Raw genomic sequence first — 21,492 nt, 5'->3', positions numbered from 1 at the left:
GGTTTATAAAAAAAAACCTTTATGTTTAGTTAAACAAGTAGTTGAATATGTCCACTGTATTTGTCTGTTGATAAGTTGTGTTCCCTTAAGAAAAGTAATATGAAGAAAAACAAGCAGTTTTTTATTGCAAAATTCCAAGGTTATTTGTATTATTATTCCAAATGAAAAATAATAATATGATACTGGAAAGATCATTGATGTTGCCACTGCTAACCCTGGGACGGATCCGGATATCCAAGAAATTTAGGGTATACGGATCCGGCGGATCTGTGGATTTAATATCCGGATTCAGATTTGTGGTTTCCGGATATCCGGGTTTCGGATATCCGTCTCGATATTTTATTATCCGCGGATATCCGGATCCGGATCCGTCAAAATAATTAAAAATAATTTGTTTAACAAAAAATACTAATTTTTTTCATATAATACATGAATTAAATATTTATAAATATATTTATATATGTTTATAATATTGTAAAAACTAAAATATAATATTATAAGATTAATTCATGTATAAATATTAATATATCAAATATAAATATTAATAAAATTTACAAATTTAATGTATTTTAAAAATATGGATCCGGATCCGGATATCCGGACCTAAAAATTAAGATATCCGGATCCAGATTCGGTTTACACGGATACAAGATTTTACTATTCGGATTCAGATCCAGCCATCCCAGATATCTTATTTTCGGAACGGATCCAGAGCGGATCTCGGATCAAATTCGGATCTCGGATAATAAGTCCCAGGCCTAGCCACTGCCATACTTTCCAGCCGACGTCAAGGCAAGTTATACTTGAATGTGTGATACGCATTCGTTGGAATCGAAAATCTATTTAAAGCCAATCTTTCAACCTATTTATTACTGAACAATAAGCATAATAATAAATACCAATCCGTTATAAAAGTAAAAGAAAAGTCTATCTTTATTCATAACATAAAGGTTCCTTATATAAAAGATTACACCGTCGTAGATAAATGGAAAGATTACAAATCATAATCTCTTGGTTATGAGTCATCCACAATCTACAATCTGATTCATAATACTCTCCTTGGATGCCATAACCATTTAGAGGTTGTAATGTGCTTTAATGTTGCCTCATTAAAACCTTACCAGGAAAACCCAATTGGGACAAAACCATGGTGAAGGAAAAAGAGTACAACACACATTACTCCCCCCTGATTTGGACATTACTCAAGCTCCCTTGGACCTCTCCAATTTTCTTCAATATGTGGGTGATGCAGATCTTGGGCAGAATATGCTTCGTCCTCGAACATGATAGTTGGTTCTTCTTTACCATCGGTCATGCCACAATCTGATCGAACATATTGAGTCATCGACCTCAAATACACACACGAAATCTTGGATGATGTTGCTGTGATATGTGTGTATCACCATGTGTAAAACATAACCTGTCTGAAAACAAATCAACAAAACCAAATAACCTCTCTTTGGACTGGTTAGTATAAAATAAACCAAAAATCAAAGGCTTCTTCATCGTTCTTCTTATGGACCAAACAGATCAGTATCTAAAACAAGATTTCTTCGTCGTCCATCTTAGGACTAAATGAAATTCTTTATCGTCCACCTTTGGACTGAATGGATTAGTGTCCAAAACAAGTGATCTCACGCCCATGTACTAGATAATGGGTGAGACTGATCCATATTAAATCTCTTGAGTACCCTTTTCTGTATATACTATTTGATGCACAAGGATTTCATTGTTAATGTACACAAGCTGTAATCCCAAACAAAACTTTGTTTTCGAAGATCTTTCATCTCAAACTCTTTCTTGAGATATTCAACTGTTTGGAAAATTGTATCCAGAGGTTCCTAGGATATTCAGATCACATACTTTGATGATTATCAATACTGTTCTGGAGAACTTGCTGTACTTTCAGCTCAATACCCTCTAGTACTTTCATTATCCAGTGGACCATATAAATATGCAGTCACTACATCAACTTGCTGCAAGTCTAATTTTCTCTCTTATATAGCCAGACTTATGAGAAATCTAAAAGTAGTTGCATCCACCACATGGGAGTATGTCTCCACATAATCTATTACTGGTCTTTGTGAGAATCCTTGTGCAAGATCAGCTTTATATCTCACGATTTCTATTCCTCACAAGACCCATTTATATCCACTGGTTTTAACATCATATGATGTCTTAATCATATGGCCAAATACGTCTTTCTTCCTTAAACTATTTAACCCCATGTTTCCATTCAATCCAATCTGTTCTACGAGTGCGTACTCTTATATTGACGTAGATTCATGATCCTCGCTTATATTCATAAATTCAAGTGCTACCTTGTATGCAAATAAATCATCTTATGTCGACATTCCTTATTGGTTCCATTATGTTCCAGGCATAATATAATAGATTGAGATTCATTATTATTAGGACCTTTAATACTTTGCAGCTTGGCGTCCCAAGCTACATTGTTTGGTACCTGTACCTTAGAGCCGGGCTGCCTTATCTCCATGTATGGGATGGTTTCCTTAGTAACCTCGGATTTGGATTTTGATTATCATTCTCTGCACCTTTCTTTTGTTTCCGAGGATTCTTATCTTTTGGAACCTATTGGTCTACCACGTTTCATACGTTGTCTAGACTCTACAGCAACTTGAATGTGTCTCTTCTTGGACATCAAATTTGTTGGTGCTTTACAAGCTGGTTTATATATGACTTAGTCATTCTTTTTCGGGTCAACAAATGTGTCTGGCATTTGATTAGCTAGCTTTGTAAATGTATAATATTTGGACGTCTATTTCACATTCTTTAGTCTGAGGATCTTGCCAAGAAATTGATGGTTGATTTCATTCTATTTTTTTTACCATTCTTTTACCAGCTTTATTATTTTTTTTCTCCTTTTGGTCTTAAAATAATCTGTGTACTTGGCCTCAAATATAATCACTCATAGTTGGCTCAAAGTACTTTATTATTGTGGGAGAATCATATCCAACATATATCCCCATCCTCCTTTTGAGGTCCCATCTTAGTTCTCTGTGGTGGATCAATTAGTACATAGACAGCACATCCAAATGTCTTATGATGGGGTATGTCTGGCTCTTGACCCGTTAATAATTGTGATAGGGGATATCTATGCTCACTAAATGGCCTGATGCGTATTAACTTAGGTGCATGTAAATTTCGTGTGGCCCAAGCTGTGAATGAGAGTTTTGACCTCATAAGTTATGGTCTATCAATCAGCTATTTGCGTTTTAAAAGATTTCGGCCAAGCCGTTCTTGGTATGGACATGTATCACAGAATTGTCCACACTTACCCCCATGGACATACCATAATCATTTAAACGCTTGGGAGATGTATTCACCAGTATTATCTAGACATATAGTCTTTATTTATGAAAAAAGGTTCGTAGCCGTTTTACTGGTGATGGCGTAATGAGTTTCCCTTGTGTACATGCTACACACGTGAGATTCTTTGGGATAACTCTTCTTATCTTTTAATGTGTGCCTTTTGAATATCAATTTTCGTATCATGTTTGGACCAGGATTGCCAATCCGGTCGTGCCATAAAATGTATATTTTCGTAGGCTTTTAGCCTCTATCATATTGATCTATGCATAGTCTAGGTCATTAGAGAATGCATGTGTAGTCTTTAGGTCTTATTATGGTCTTGGGTAGGGCTGGGTTCGCGGGTCAACCCGCCCCGCATGACCCGCCAACCCGCGGATCGATTCTATTTTTTAAACTCAAAATTCCGACCCGCATAACCCGCGAAAGAAAAATCGTAAACCCGCACCCGCCCCGCTAAGATTGGGGGTAACCCGCGGGGCCCGCATATAATATTAAATTTAATAAATAATTTTTTTTATCAATTAATTACTTTTTATAATAAAAATTATACATTTATAATTTAAATTATATAATTTTCATTAATTTATATATTTTTTACATATTTTTATTTTTATTTTTATTTATTTTAAAAAATTTTTTTAAAAAATAATATTTTTTTATTTTGCGGGTCGGCGGATACCCGCGACTCAAATTTGGTTGATCCGCACCCGCCCCGCTAAAAATCGATTCAACCCGCACCCGCACCCGCATGCTGAAATTTGTAAATCGATCGACCCGCACCCGCCCCGCGGCGGGTCAAACGGGGCGGGACCCGCGGGTAATGACCCAAATTCCCAGCTCTAGTCTTGGGCGATTTTATACATATATCTGAAGGAACTCTTTGTTTCCTTCGCCCATTGTTTCAATATGGAAACCATTCATTCTTATATCTTTAAAACTCAATAGGCTGCTCTTGCTCTTAGAGCTGGGGGAATATAAGGCATCACTAATTTCTAGATGCATACCCTTAGGCAATAATATATTAGCCTAGCCATAGTCTTCTTTTAGACTGGCAATACCTGTTTTACTACTTATATTGGCGTTTTTCAGTGTACTCATATAGAAAAATCATTCATTCATTTAATCTAAGCAGACAATGTAATATAAATAAATTCAAGGAGATAAAAATCAGAGAAAGCATACAAGCAAAGCAATCACACAAGTTTGATGTTGAAATCAGATTATCAACTTGATTCTTTTAGGCAATCATAAGTCTCATATCCCATAAGATCATCTTGATCATGTTCGAAATTATTTTCACCATCTTTATAGACCAAGTGGGTTTTATGATTCTTCCCTTTTAGACTCTCTTTGATAGAAGTCACAAAAATGTTTGGGAGTCCTTCATATCTTAGCCCAATGGTTCCCCATTCCACATCTATGGCACACTGATTTGGTCGAGCTTTGTGGTTTAAATGATATACCACGGCCACTGCCTTGACCATGGCTCAAATTGGGTTGATACCCACGGCCTCTGCCATAGTGATTCCCACGGCCAAATGTGTTATAGTGGCCATGGCCACGTCTTTTCCACCCTCCACATCCATGACCGTGTGGTCTATCTTTCTTGATGTGGTTACCTTTTTTTTTTCTGCGGCCTTATTGGTATCAGGTAATAGAGTTAATCCAGGAGGTCTCAATTCACTGTTTCTCATCAGTAATCCATTATTTTGCCCAGCTAGCAATAGACTCATCCACGGACTTATAGTCTTGGATTCTGGGATTCCTCCAATCAAATAGGGCCTTTGGTAATAACACTGTTCTTTGGTGATCATATCTCAATTTTTAACTCTGTCCAAAGGTCTAGAGGATTCTCTATAGTCAGATACTGATCTTTGAGACTCTTAATAAGATGATGGCTAATAATTAATATTGCCATGTATCAATCTTTCTCATTGGCATTATTGCCTTCTATGATATATTCACCAAGTCTTTTTGACTTTAGGATAATCCTTGTATCCAATGCCTACCGTAAATAATTATCTCCAGAGAGATTTAGGGCAGCAAAATCCAGGTTGATTTTCGACATCTCAAATCATATATCACTCAATATTTATGTATAATTTTCATGCGGTCTTACTCTTAAAAACAATCAATTCGGATTTCAATCTTGTGAGGACAATGAGACTATCAATTTTAAAGCCATTTAATCAATCAATCAATTTCTAGCAAGTCTCAGCAATACTATTTCTATGTGCTCATAATATTATGGTTTATCAAGACTAGCAAAAACAGATTCAATTAATCATGCAATTACGGTTTAACAATCAATGGATTTTAGCAAGACTAGTAAAAAGATTTATTAATCACTCAATCAGTTTCAAAGCTGATTTTAGCAATACTAGAATATATATTTCAAGCATGAATTTCAATGAATCAGTTTCAAGACTGATTTTAGCAATACTAGAATATAGATTTTTTTTTTAACGCTGGATAATTATGCTATTACAACTATGAGAAATATTACAAACGATTCTATAGCCGACAATTCTACCTGCCGTATGAGGATTCACGCCTGACTGCATCACCTGAGCCGCCCTATGAGATCCATGCTTGACGGTACTCCTTGCGTTATGCTGCAGATCTCTTGAAAGCATTATCTTGAAATCTAGAATATAGATTTCAAGCATGAATTTCAATGAATCAGTTTCAAGGCTGCTGATTGGTATTTAGCATAAACCATGTGTAAATAATTTATCTAGTATCCGAATTTATCAAACCTCAAAAACGTATAATCAGATCAATCAATTTAATCGAACTTAGCATACAATCTTAAACCTCAAGACATTAGATTTTATCATGAATCTATCAACCTAGCATACGGATTCTCAATTCTCAAAGACATCCAAATCAGATCAATATAACCTATCATACGAATTATTTAGGGTTTTTATTTAAAACAGATCAGATTACAAAAATATCAATCCTAGCAGATGATATTAAACCTCAAGAATCATGCAATCAGATCATTCGGATTTTAAACAAGTAAACCTCAATCAATCTATCAACCTATCAGATTATATAAGTAAAGCAAGCTAGCAACCTATCGGATTCAATAAATGTTTTAACAGGCTGGTCGGTTTAAACAATTTTAAATCAGATGAAAAATTAACCAAGCAGGATGAGAAAAATAAATCTATCAATTTAACGGTCAAACAATTCTAGCAACATAGAATCAGATTCAATTAGATTTAAAACCTCAATGATCAAAACCGAAAACAGTTTTGATTTCAAAATATTCGATTATGGTTTTAATATGTGATTTGATAATTATAGTATAATTAATTCTGATACTTATATTATTTAGGGTTTATAGATATAGGGTTAGGGTTTATCGGATTTTAACTTGTAAAAACCGATTTGGGGTTTTAATCATGTATAGGAACATGATTTAGGGTTTGGGGTATCGAACTTTTAGAGCTTCGATTTACTCAATTATGATTTTTGATCTATTACCCTATGATTTTGATTCATAAAGATTAGGGTTTTATGGTTTCATTCTTTATCAATCAATCCATGTTCGTTTATGGGTTCTTAGGTTTTGAATTACCTTTTAACCTTAGATGATTGTTGAATCGGACCACCAAAGGAGTTGAGCCGCGAGCTGGACACGAACGGGACGCGAGCTGGAATGGATCGAGTCGCTTCTATCGGGTTGCGGACGTCCTTTGTTGCTTGATCGGGAACGCCTTGATCGTCGGACGTGAGCTGTCTGATGCTGTCGCGAACAAGGAAGAGGTCGCGTGCTAGAGCTACTCTCGGATCGCGAACGTCTGAGCTAGGATCAGGAACGCCTTAGGCTGAAGCTGATCGGGGACGCGAGCTGGAACAAATGCGGGAACAAGAGACGCGATCGGGGTTTCAGGTTCGTCGGATCGCCGGCTAGGGTTAGAGTTTTAGAGTTTTTCGATTTGGGCATTAGCTTAGGGATTTAGAGTTTCGTGCTGATAACGTGTTATAAAAGTAATGGAAAAGTTTATCTTTATTCATAACATAGAGGTTCCTTATATAGGAGATTACACCGTCATTGATAAATGGAAAAATTATAAATCATAATCTCTTGGTTATAAGCCATCCACAATCTGGTTCATAACACGATCTATTTATTTGGTCCGCTTCTCTTTCTCTTTGTTCCACTTCTACGTACCTGTAACGACCCGGTTTTCTTAACCAGTTGGTTTGATTTTCTCTTTAATTAATTTGGACTCAACCAAACCATTTGTTAAAAAAAAGGAAAAGAAACCAAGCCATCGATATTTCCTTTAACCCTAACCGTGTGTACATAAATAATTGGTTCCTTAAAGCTCAGCCTCCATTTCCTTTTAGATCATGGAAGATAATGAGTTTCAGCACCACCTCTTCCCACCTTCATCTCCTCCACTATATCACCTTCCCCTCCACGTGTGCTGTCTTGGTTCAGAGAAGAAGCGTAAACCACCGCCAATCATCGACAACCACTACCGCTCAACGCCATGAGTCATCACAGACCACAGGAGAGCTATGCCGTGATCTTCGCCGCTACGATCACAACACCACAGTTCTTCATTGTTGTCGTCATAGGAGCACCGTCGTGATGTCACTTCCTATGCTCGTGACCATGGAGCCACCCCATCACGTTTGAGACACGGGCTAGTCTTACTGTTTTATGGTTCTTTGCTTATACGTGAACGTGAGTAGGAAACGAGCAAAGCCGGAGCCGCCATCTCATTACCGCCCATCATGGATCCGTACTACCAAGGTCTGTGAGTCGTTAGATATGTGAAGCTGTAAATGTCCCGAGAAGATTACTTGTATCATTAGTTGTTTAGTGATACAAGAAACATAATTAACGTACGCTTTATCATGGCATGTGTAGGAACCAATCATGGATCTTATGGTTAACTTGTTGCTAAGTCACTCTCTCTAAAGCTTAGATGTTTGACGAAGCATTTCAGTTCCCGAGCATTACCCGATCAATCTCCGATCTTGGCTAAGTGGAGGGTCTTTTCTCAAACTTCTCTTATACGGCTTAGGACCTCGAATAAGTATAATTTATTTTTAATATGTTCCGTCTGCGTGAAATCGAGTCTGTCATTGCTTGAGTTTTTAGGTTTTTTGCTTAAACCGGATATAAGAATCTAGATGGTTCAATTTTGATTGTTTCATTTAGAATTGGTGAATAAAAATAGTTGTTTTATTAAGATTTATGAGATTGTTTGAGACAGATACCGAGACGTAGAGAGACGTGTTGTTGTATGCCGGATTGAATGGAAGTTACAGCCAGCTATAGTCGACCGGTTGAGCCGTAACCCAGAGGTGTCCACAAATCGTCTACGGGCGTGTGTTACCGAGCACATATTCGGTGTGTATGTGACCGATCACGTATTCGGTGGTGTTTTTGGCCTGTTAGTGGGCAGCGAGTGTACACCTTGCTAGGACTATTGTTTGATCTATGGGTACTTTAGGTACAGTGTTTACGACGTGTTAGGATTAAATTATATTTATTTGGAGTGCTCTGTCCGGATCCATGGACTTCGGGTTTAGTATCCCGTATCTCAATGAGTGACTCCCTGTTACTCACCCCTATCTCTTCCCTATTTCAGGTGAAACTGACGAGTATATGATATTTAGACGAATTGGTGTTACTTAGCTTTTTATTCAGATTTTTATTTGGGTTTAGGGTGAATGGAGTTATGTATATAAGCTAATATGTTATCAGATATTGTTGGTGGAACGCTCTTATCCACTCGCGACTCGTTATCATATTGACCACATCTTATTTTCATGGAAGAATATATATAATTTCGGTATAAAGAAGAGAACTATTCGGTGATTGTGATAATTCGAATCATTCCTCCTTATTGTTAAGGATGACGAAACTGTACAAACTCGAAAGTTCAAAGGTATAACTCATAATGCTCATTTGGCTTTTATCGAAACATTTGGGGGAAATGTCCTATTATTCACGTGTAATTAATTGGCATCATAGAATTGACTTTGAATAACCAGTCTACCAAAAAGGCAATCTCTCATTTCTAGATTTGTTCAATTTCTCATATAATTTATCCTTATATATGCTTTTTAGTTATAACGTTCTAATGTACTACTTCCCACTTTATGAAAGAAAAAAACACTTAATTTAGATGTCATATCTTGAAAAGGCCATAATTAATTTTGGTTTGCAATTTGTATGACTCTAACTATGACTTGGAACCATTTCCTCCACCTATATTTTCTCTCTCTCTATATATAATAGTGAAAATGCTTCCTCACGATTCACATATTCACATCCATCACTCAGCTTTCTCCTCTGCAAAGTCTCCCATCATTTCCATAATTTTTTTCTTCTTGTCATTTTCCTTTAAATCCTTTCTGTTTGATCTTTTGTATTTTACCACTTCGTAAACTAGTCACTAGCTAAACAACATATACACACAAAATGGAGATGGATGCTGAAAAGAAGAGTACCCATTTTCGCCAAATCTCAACTTATAAACCAGAACTTGTCCTCTCCTCTATCCAAGAGCACTCTTCTTCAAAAATCTCAAACAAACCCACGATCAAATCTACTGCTTCTGATGTTGACTCCGACATCGGAGTTTTCGGCGCAGAAAAGTACTTCAGCATGAAGCTAGATCATGTAAGGATATCACTAACCAAAAGGAGAAGGAAAACATACAGGATGATCTTCATCCTCAAATGACGAAAAATACGTCAACTAGATCAAGAACAAGCCGACAAGGAACTCCTAGTGTAAGATCCGAGTCAAGTTACAACAGTGAAACCTTTCTCATGAGGTTTAACAACAATATATGATAATATACAACGTAAAACCAACGAGACAAGCGTCTCTTTTGGTGGGTTTCGATGCTACGGGGTTAAAACCGTCAATACCGAGAGGAAAAACTCTAGTAAAGGTGGAAATAATGATCGGGATTATGTTGCTTACGACCCAAGAAAGCATATCAACAAACCAAGACCCCGTTTAGAAGCCAGAAAAGCAGATTATCCCGAGCCAAAAGGTCGGATATCGCCATGAACCTCGAGAGAAAGCTCTCTATGCATTCATGGGACGCGATACCAAACCATATCTCTACCAAGAATAACAATGGTAATAACTCTTCAATGAGCAGCAAGACGCTAGAGGAGGAGACAGCAAGCGAAGCGAGTTCTGATTTGTTTGAGATTGAGAACATAACGAGCAGTGTCTATGAGCCGAGTGAGGCTAGCATTGGATGGAGTGTGGTAACAGGAAGTATGGCAGATCAATCGGTGATTTCGGATTTTGATATGATGAAGAGGGGCACGAGAAGTGGTTCGGTGGTTAAAGCCAAACCGATGATTGCTGAAAAGGTACGGTCGGGTGGGTTGTTGTCTGGTTGTAAGAGTCACAAAGCTGTCTCGGTTTTAGATAGTACTAAAATTTTAAAGGAAACATCAAAGGTTGATCATCATGAGATGTCGCAGAAGAAGAAGTTTAAAACTGAGATTAGGATTCAAGATTTGAGCTTTCTTTAAGAAACAACGTTTGTGTGTTTTTGTATAACTATTTTTCAAATGTTTTTGTAGTATTTGTTCGTATGTATGTTAATGATTTTGATAGTTTTGCCATATATTTTTGTAATGATTTGACTATATATGTTTCTTCTATTACACCATATCTGTATGCTTAAGAGATGACATTAATATATAATTGTTATCATTTCACACCACATGTTTCACTATATCACGTCTATATATGCTATACGCATTGATTGGAACGACTTATATAATAAAAAAATCTTGATTAAATATCTCTCTCGTGAGTCTTGAGACTTGACCCACAAGTTATGCATGTGGATAGAACTAATGAGAAAGTCTCAAGACTCATTGAGACTTGACGTCGAGGCAACAAAAAGCATTAATTAGTCTCTATGAGATTATACAAAATTGGCATTATCATTGGATATATATTTGTAGCCACGCAACTGGTTACATATGGTTGGTTAGTAGTTAGCACTAGTAAATATGAAGGGGTCAGAGCATCATTATCTTAAGTTAAATGATGATTTAATTAAACAAGGAATGTATCTTATTTTGGGTTGAGAAGATATGTGCCTTAAAGACACGTGGCTTGTGGGTATTGGCGCGTGCACAAATCAGAAGGGAAAAAATTCTGTCCATTCTCTTTCGGTGCTCTCTCTCTCTCTCTGGTTCCCGAAATTGGCCTGCGTCGGAGACGAATCGAAGAGGGTGTTTGTTGAAGCAAAAGGCGAATCGAAAAGGGGGTTTGGTAAATCGAAAGCCTCTTCGAAGAGGCTGTCTCTCCCTCTCTCTCTGTCTTGTTCCCGAAAATCGCATGCGTCGAAAACGAATCGAAGATGGCGTTTAGTGAATCGAAAGGCGAATCAGCAAAGAGCTGTCTCTGTCTCTGTCGCTGTCGCTCCCGGAAACCACATGCATCAACAATCGAAAGGTAAAATCGTTGTTGTTTGGTGATGTTCTCAAACTGGGACCAATTCAATACTTTTTTTTTTGTAAAAACCAATTCAATACTTTCTTTTGGATTTATATACAAATGTTATTACTCGTAAGTTTTATGATATTAATGAACATATTCTTGCGATGGTTACCATCAATACCATTAAAAGAGGATCATTCTCAAATTATATCCTTAATGAAAATTGCAGTTTTTTCAAAAATACCCTTATTTTTACAAAGAATTAATAAAATTCATTAATGGTATTTAATTCTTTTGGTTTTGGATCTACAGATACACCTAAATGAATCTATAAATAATAGGCCTATATATATATTTAAAAGATATATTAATTTTAAATTTAATATAAGTATAAATATATTATGAACAATAAATGAATTAAGAAACATGAAAATATTATTTTCTTAAATATACGTATCAATATTCAAAATAGATCATTTGAATATTATACATATTTTCAATACAAACCAAAATCGTATATCCTACACCATATATCATATACATATTTGAATATCATTTTTAGTGTATAATGTCATTTTATACATAATATTAATATAGCAATTACGAGTGTTCAAGAATATTTTAAAAACTATCTTAAAATAAAATTTTAAATCTAAAATACAAACACAAACTTATAATAGGTTATTAATAACGAAAATAAACTAATATTGTCATATCAATAAGTTATTTTATATTATCATTTTTTATTTAGATAACATGATAAAATTTTATCAAATTCTAAGGAATCACTAATTTATGTAATATTAATAAATATATGAGTAATTTAATCAATTTTTTTAAAAAGTACTATAAGATATTTTGTTATCGGATCAATAGTATCAGATCGCGGGTTAATAGTGAGTTTTTAGGTTTTTACCGGGTTATATCGGATTTTTAATTAACAAATTTTTCATTAAATCCGAACAGGATTATATACAATGTATCGGGTCTATAGGTTCAAACATGAATCTAGGTAAGATATGAAAACAAATTTTAAAACTCAAACATTATTATAGAACAGCTACCATATTTCGAACAAATACCATATTTTGAAGAGAAAAAAAACAAATGATAAAAACCTAAAAACTCAATTGTTATGGTTCGAAATGAAAAATAATGGTAATTTGTAAATCAGTTTTCGATTAATAAATAAAAAACAAACAAACCCGCGCTTTCTAAGCGCGGATCAAAATCTAGTAACATTTTTAAAATATCATAATTGAACCTTTTATATAGTATTCGAAACTATTTTGTTCTATATAATAATTAACGCGAAGTTACACCATTTCTTATATAATAATATTATTTGTATATCCAGATTTAAACTCAAAATATAACAAAAGTCATAATTTATTGGTTAGACAGACTCTAACGAAATAAATATAATCTAATCTATTAATTTAGAATCATATATTTATCTACCATTAACAAGTCATAGTAAGACCAATTAAATAATTAGTTAATATGACATATTTGATTATTTACATTAATAATAAACCAACTATAAATTTAATTTCTTTTAATTATAACAAAATCGGTTGAGAAAGAATCTAACAAAATCTTATTTAAATATTTTATAAAATAACATATTAATTAATTTCGTAATTAGTAATTATATTATTATAAATCAATGTTAACTAAAGTTTTATTATAAAACAAGAAAAAAGAGATTATATACTAATTTTTATAAATGATATAATTATATTCTGTATTAGAGTACTATATGAATTAAATATGACAAAATCATATTAAGTAGGCAAATTAACAAATTTTACTTTTTAAATTGTTTCATTTAAATAAATTATCACTTATCTTTAAATGGGTTAAAATTTGTAAACTATATAATATTTTTATACAAAAATAAATTTATTAACATAGGTTAAACATTTATATCTACAACTATATATTATCTTTTATTTATTTTGAAATTCTCAACAATATATTTTTTAAAAACATTATATACAATAATAGTATATAATAACCTTAGTTTATATAATATTTTAAAAATATGTTATTAGAAAACTATGAAATTTTAGTAATTCATTTAAAATATTAATGACAAATCCAATTTTAATGATTAATTATTTTTTATTTTATTTATAAAAAATATGTTGAGAAAAATTTAGAAAATATACCAAAATTAAAAAATAAATAATAAAATAATGTATTAATGTAGTAGCAAAAACAAATTCATAATTCATGTAATCATCCAAGTAGTGTATTTTTCAAAGTTTTCTTGACAAAATATAAAATTTTGAAAATAAATATTCAAACTCAAAATGAAAATATTTCAAATTTTTCAAAAGATAAAATCATAGATAATAAAAAATATCTTATTGAAATGCACCACGAAAAAAAACTATACATGTTGCAAAAATTAAAGCAATCTAATATTTTTAAATCTTAATTAAAAATGAAAAGAAAACTTAATCTCATAACATCCAAAAAATATCATATATCAATAAAATTTGCTAAAATAATATGATAGATGCTACTACGTATAAAATTTACTAAAATAAAAGGGATATATTATTTAAACAAAAAAAAATTTATACTTATAAATCCCGCAAAATACCAAAATAACATCTGGTAAAGTATATTTTTAAAAACACAACATGTAAATATAAACTATCTTAAACATATTTTGAAAGAGATTATCTATTTGATTATTTCATATTTTATTTTATTGTACCTAACTTAAAAATATATTAGTAAGTAATAAAAATTAATAACAAAGTAAAATATATTTAACAAAGCACTATATATTAATAACTCCAAATAAGAAATGTAAACAATAATATTATAAAGTTACACAATATATAATACTAAAATGAAAATTATATATTTTAAAAAAATGTAATAATATCAAATACATATATGAAATGAAAAAATATCTGCACGAACGTGCAAGTTAAAATCTAGTTTGTTTATAAATCTGTCGAAACCGAAAGCATGCCTATGTTAATATTTTCTATATATTAAAATTAGAATTCTGGTACCACCAGCTATGAAGAATGTTTTCAACAATATTATTAATAACTTTGTGACCACCTTACACAATTCCATATTCAATATTTAATAAGAAAAAAGTACAGCATACCTATTATAAAGTTTTTCCGATATACATTCACATAATAGGAAACTAGAGAGTCGAACCATTGCGGTAAATCGAACGCTGAATATGAATAATGTGATACCTTTCTCTCTATGATGTTGATCCTCCAGAGTACAATATTTAGCTGCCATCTATTGGCCCATATTTATTGTATGAAGTACATTATTTCATTAGCCCATAAGACTCCTTACAAAGCCCGTTATGAGCCAATTATATTAAATATCAACAAGTTCATGCAATATACTTTACAAGTGCAGGTTAATGATTGGTATTATCTTGTGATAAGTTATTAATATAATTAGGTATGGTGGGTAAATTAGACTACTAACTTAGTTATCAAAAAAATCATCATAATACTTTTGTGCCCTTGACTTATTACCTAATTTCATATTGGTCACCAATTACATTATTTTGTTATCAACACATGACTTTTTTTAATAGTTGTTATTGAATTAAAAAGTGATGTCAAAAATAATTGTTGTCAAAATTTTCTTTCATAATTCTTTTTTTTTAAAAATTGTTATTTAGTTTATTAATATTTGTAGGGAGGATTTCACTTTATTAAAAACAAAAAAAAATCAAGGCATAAACATAATAAGAAACAATGACAATGTTACCCTTAAGTACCTATCATGGCGTGATCTAATTGGTCAACAAAAACCCCTTAAAATCCTAAATCAACTTGGCCCAACTTCACACTTCACCAAACATATACATCGAGAGCTCTAGGGTTTAAGCGGCTGCTCATCGCACAGGACGAGAGGCAGGCAGAGAAGGAAGGAGGTGTCGATTCCTCTGCGATTAGGGTTTCGTCAAGAGAAGTGAGAATGGTGGCGGACAAGAGCAAGAAGGCGAAAATTGAAGAGGAAAACGTGGAGCAAATCGATGGAGAGCTTGTCCTCTCGATCGAGACGCTTCAGGAGATCCAAGACGACCTCGAGAAGGTAATTGAAGATAAGAAGTTTTTATCTTTTTTTTTTTTAATGTCCTGATATCTTTGGTATTGAGAATTGTTATGTGTTTGATTGCTATGGTTCGAATTATGCGAAAAGTCTGTGTCTTTATGTATGTTGTTGCGTCTTTAAGATGAGATGTGGTCGTTTTCACATCAAGCAAACTGTTTTAGATATTAGTTTTTTTGCACCGCAATAAATGAGACTCAACAGTTTGGTTTAATCTCGGTTTGTGTTGGTAGATAAACGAAAAGGCTAGCGATGAAGTGTTGGAAGTGGAGCAGAAGTACAACGTGATAAGGAAGCCTGTTTATGACAAGCGTAACGAGATCATCAAAGCCATCCCTGACTTCTGGCTCACTGCTGTAAGCATGATTCTCTGTTCTGTTTTCATTTCAGAGATTAAAAACATGTTTTTTGTCTAATTAGAGTTGAGGAATCTCCTTTCATTTGCAGTTCTTGAGCCACCCTGCTTTAGGTGAGCTTTTGACTGAAGAAGACCAAAAGGTTTGTGGCTTTCCTTAAGCATCCCTTGCGTCACATTTACATTTATGTCATTCATTTGCATCACAGTAACCTCGTGAATGATTTTTTTTTTCTGTTTTGACAGATTTTCAAATATCTTAGCTCTCTGGATGTTGAGGATGCGAAAGATGTGAAATCTGGATACTCCATCGCCTTTGCAAGTTATCTTAGTTATTATGCCAGTTGTATCATTTTCATATCTCTGATTGATATAAGAAAGCCAATCATAAGCTTTTAATTTCTTAGTATACTGATTGTGGTTTAATTGTGAACTACAGCACTTCAATCCCAACCCCTACTTTGAGGATGAGAAACTCACCAAGACTTTTACCTTCCTCGAAGAAGGGACAACGAAAATCACAGCCACACCTATCAAATGGAAAGAGGGCAAGGTAATTTAGGCATAAGTTTGTTTCTGGAATCGTCTGTCACTCTTTGATATTGTTGCTAACTATGTTTCTCAATTATAAAGGGCTTACCAAATGGAGTGAATCACGAGAAGAACGGAAACAAACGTGCACTACCTGAAGAGAGGTATGGTTGGTTCATTCATCTCCTCGTTAATTGGCACCATGACCTTTCAGATTAGCAAATTACCTGATGACTCTATCTTGAGTATCTTTTTCAGTTTCTTTACCTGGTTTAGCGATGCGCAACACAAGGAGGACCTTGATGTAGAGATTAATGACGAGGTAATCATCTTATATTACAATGGCTTGTTTGTTTGTAAGAGTAACATCATGTCTTGCCCAATCTTGAACTCTGAGGTTCGTGTTGTAGCAGGTTGCGGATGTCATCAAGGAAGATTTATGGCCCAACCCTCTCACCTACTTCAACAATGTAAGCAATTCACCTTTTCATTCTGTAATCTTAACTTTGTTTAGAGCATAAGATTTTGGTTAATCCTTATATGCAACTTTGTAGGAGGCTGATGAAGAGGATTTTGATGAAGATGACGATGATGACGATGATGAAGATGAGGAGGTAAAAATCTCATATAATTTCCTTTGCTTGGTTTAGTTTTCTTCTGAAAGTTCACTGCATTTATGATATGATGCGATGAAAGTTCAGATAGACAGAACATGTTTATACTGTAATGTCTGAATCTATTCTTGTAAGTTGTTTACCTGATAAGTTTTTTTTTTTTGCAAACGAATACTGTAGGGGAAAGAAGGTGATTCTGGTGAAGATGATGACGAAGATGACAAAGATGGTGAGGAATGATGAGATGGTTCCTTCCCCATAAACCACATTTGCTTACATGTAATGTGTCAAGTTTGTGTGTTTGAATAGTTCTTTTAATTTACGCAAAATGTCTCGTGACAACAAAAGACAAGACAAGCTAGTAGTATCTTTTGTTTGTATGAAAACTCTTTCCAGAATTTGTTGCAGTGTCCGTACTTAGAATGGTTTGTGAGTCGTACATAATCTTATCTTCTACTGTTCTGGTATAAAAAGCTTTCTCTTGCGTATAACGTAATCTTATCTTCACTCAGTGTCGATGCTAAAGAGAAATGAATCGATCATGAGTTCTTTTTGACATTTTTATAATTTTTTATTGATATATGTCTTGCTTCTTGTGTGTTATTAACGAGACCTAACTTTGACTTGGAAGCTAAAATTCTTTCCTCTGGGCAACTCTAATTATGATCTTCCATCTTTCAGAAAGTATAATTAAACACATGGTTGTATGATACGAAATTTAAGCACAAAAAGTTAGAATATCTTAGACTTTCCTATTTCATTGGTTTAAATCATCTACGTAGAATTCGAATTGATTTTTTTATTTGCGTACATTCTATCATTTTTACTCTTACAATTTCGGTTGATTTTTTTATTTGCGTACATTCTATCATTTTTACTCTTACAATTTCGGAGCAAGCACAAAATCTTAGACTTTCCTATTTATATTCATAACAGTAAAGTCAATTCAAATATATGATTCAACGCAAAATTCGAACTAACAACTACCAAATCTTAGTCTTTCCTATTGCCCCCGACTGATTATATAAAATTTGTGTGCATTACTAATTTGTGTGGTCAACTAGGTTAGTGGTATTCATTGTGCCCTGGGTAGACATGACGTAAAGGGTTCGATTCTCTATACTTGATCTTTTTGTTCTTTCATTTTTTGTTTATATATATTAATATAACCTTTATTTTTTTTACCCTTTTATATTTTGTAGGTTCGCTATATGGCTATAGTATTAGAAACATATTTTATACGAAATCTGTTTTGTCTATGCATCTTATAAAATATTTTTTTGTTCCTTTCACTTTTCTTTAGAACTATTTCTTAATCTTATTTAACTTCTATACTAGTGTGTATTAGATTTTTTAAACAATCTAAATATTTTCTTATGGATAAAAGAGATGATTCACAAAAATATAATATACTTCAAAATAAAAAAATTGGTTATTATCTGACTAGTATATATTATTATATTTAAAAGAGATGATTCACAAAAATATAATATACTTGATCTTTTTGTTCTTTCATTTTTTGTTTATATATATTAATATAACCTTTATTTTTTTTACCATTTTATATTTTGTAGGTTCGCTATATGGCTATAGTATTAGAAACATATTTTATACGAAATCTGTTTTGTCTATGCATCTTATAAAATATTTTTTTGTTCCTTTCACTTTTCTTTAGAACTATTTCTTAATCTTATTTAACTTCTATACTAGTGTGTATTAGATTTTTTAAACAATCTAAATATTTTCTTATGGATAAAAGAGATGATTCACAAAAATATAATATACTTCAAAATAAAAAATTGGTTATTATCTGACTAGTATATATTATTATATTTAAAATTTAATATTAATTTATATATTTAAATTGTATACTACATTTATAATATTGTGCCCCCAATTAAAAAGTTTTCTAGATCCGCCACTGACCATAACACATAATAAACAAAACTACAAATTTATTTCGACGGGAAATGCCTAGGAAATATGATTAAGATATTTCCTCTACTCTAGGATTTTGTATCTCCACTATATATTCTACCCAACATGTACTCATTTTTTACAGATTCACTTCCTTCGCACCTCTCAAAAAACATGTCTACTAACAAAAGTTTTCATTTGCTCAAAGATCTAAAACCATATAAGAGTGCGTAACGTGTTCAAGTGAAACTGAGTCACTCATGGATACAAACCCATCTTACGCTGATGAAATCTTAGAAATGGTTTTAGTTGATGAAACAGTTAGTTCTATAATCTGACAATTTTCTGTATTTTTTTATCTATTCGTTTCTGATACAATCATTTGCTGTTTTTAGGGTGGTAAAATTCAGTGTACGTGCAAGAGAACTCACATTAAGCGTGTTCAACGAAACCTTCTTCCTTGAAAATGGCTTGTTATGGAGAACATGAAGATATCTAATACCGGTGGCAAATACAAACGAACAAAACTTAACTATAAAATGACTATCACAAACGAGACTGTTTTTACAGACTCAGACCACCATGTGATAACAGCTTTTTGTCTTAACAAGTTACTAAGAGATCTTCAAAGGAAGTCCTGACACTTAGTTTCTAATTGGTATGTTATTTTGATATGCTATTGCTATAGATTATGTTTATATTTTGTAAACTTCAAATTGTAACTAATGTGAGTGTTTTTATCTATGACAGACATAATAGGTCAAGCTATAGATATTGGTGGAGTTCAGATCTTCTGTCCGAATTATTTTTTTACTCTATGTTGGTGTTTTTATCCAGCTAAACACATGAAAAATCCAAAATCACCATAAGAAAGTTTTATTTTAGATACCATAAATTTTGAGAGTATTTAATTCAAAGCTAAGCTTGCGTATTTCATTTGATAGACATCAGAATTCTCACCGCAGATCTCAAACTCTGGTTTTATCAGAAGAAAAAGAAAATACATTTTTGTCGGTTCTCTTTTCTGACCCCGCAAATCAACCACTCATCTTCAACATGTTTGGATCTGGAATCACACACAATTTCCTTTAAAACATTGTAAAAGACACATTAAAAAACATTCTAAAAAGAAAATTCAGATATATTTCGAAGATGTGACATTCAATACATTCATCCATAAATGAAACATCAAATACAATCTTGCGCCATGGAATCAGATATACCATTAAAGAACAACTAATTTCGAGCTTTGAAACAAAGTTTCTCCATTGTAATCGCTCCTTTTTTCACAGAGAAAGATTGATAGATTGTTTTTTTTTTACTTCCCTATCCAATTTTTTTTTTCAAAATACAAACGGTCATAACTTGCCAGTCACAAAACAAAGAGTTTGGGTGACTTGGGTCATTTAAGCCGATATATGGCCCAACTTCTATATTTAAGTTTGGTTTAGAATTGTTTACAAAGTTTGCCCACAAATTTTGCTGAATAAATCAAAACAATTGTAATATTATGTTTTTTCCTATTTTCAAATTTGTGTTATCAATTGCACGTGTTAATTTTTTTAAACAATCATGACTAATAGGTTAATTATGTTACATATAAATTTACTCTTTTAAAAAACATACACTCATTAGTTGTCAATATGACATATAATTACATGTATAGAAGATATAAGGGTGTAAAAACATATAACTACATCACGAAAAAAATATTAAAAAAAAACACCCGCACGATCAGCTCTAGTACCTTAATTAAGTTACATGTTCTCGCTTAATCATGACTAGAGTTTCATTCGTGTGAATATCTTTGAATTTTTTAGAAGTAAATATTTGCTTTGTATAATGGTGATATACATTTTTAAAAATTAATTTATATTAAATAATTGTTTAATATGATATTTTTAAATACAATAATTTTGTAGTTTATATTAAATAATTTTGTTTGTGTTTTGAACCGTCAAGTGCATCACCCATATTTTTATCATATATTTATTGTATTGCATCCGAATTGGACTATTTTTATATGAAAATATACATAAAATAATATTTTGACAGAATAATTTATATTTATTTATATAGTATTTTACTTAGCTATTTATATTTTACAGTTTAAATAAATATAATTTCATATTTATGAAAATAAAGTAGATTAATCCATTAGTTTAATA

At 32.6% G+C, this 21,492-nt stretch overlaps 1 protein-coding gene and 1 pseudogene across 5 annotated transcripts; both read left to right on the top strand.

Moving 5' to 3' along the window:
• The first annotated feature begins 7,374 nt into the window (after nucleotides 1-7,374).
• Nucleotides 7,375-11,063, top strand: LOC125587538 (annotated as a pseudogene).
• A 448-nt stretch (nucleotides 11,064-11,511) lies between these two features.
• On the top strand, nucleotides 11,512-17,830 carry LOC106419021 (NAP1-related protein 2). 5 transcript variants are annotated; one of them, XM_022699993.2, is made up of 11 exons: nucleotides 11,512-11,806; nucleotides 15,701-15,889; nucleotides 16,141-16,263; nucleotides 16,355-16,405; nucleotides 16,509-16,580; nucleotides 16,702-16,815; nucleotides 16,896-16,957; nucleotides 17,052-17,115; nucleotides 17,204-17,263; nucleotides 17,348-17,407; nucleotides 17,588-17,830. In XM_022699993.2, exons 2-11 carry the CDS (start codon nucleotides 15,773-15,775, stop codon nucleotides 17,645-17,647), a joined length of 783 nt encoding a protein of 260 aa, XP_022555714.2. In that variant the 5' UTR covers nucleotides 11,512-11,806; nucleotides 15,701-15,772; the 3' UTR covers nucleotides 17,648-17,830. The 5 variants fall into 5 exon arrangements, with proteins under 5 accessions (XP_022555714.2, XP_048614203.1, XP_048614204.1 ...); XM_048758246.1 differs by lacking the exon at nucleotides 11,512-11,806 and having other exon boundaries at nucleotides 15,541-15,889; nucleotides 16,509-16,553; XM_048758247.1 differs by lacking the exon at nucleotides 11,512-11,806 and having other exon boundaries at nucleotides 15,555-15,889; nucleotides 16,509-16,553; nucleotides 17,207-17,263.
• The last annotated feature ends 3,662 nt before the right edge of the window (nucleotides 17,831-21,492 follow it).

The sequence above is a fragment of the Brassica napus genome, chromosome C5 (assembly GCF_020379485.1).
Source record: "Brassica napus cultivar Da-Ae chromosome C5, Da-Ae, whole genome shotgun sequence".
Taxonomy (NCBI): Eukaryota; Viridiplantae; Streptophyta; class Magnoliopsida; order Brassicales; family Brassicaceae; genus Brassica; species Brassica napus.
The sequence above is the reverse complement of the archived record's forward strand: the minus strand, read 5'-3'. Positions and strand labels throughout refer to the sequence as shown.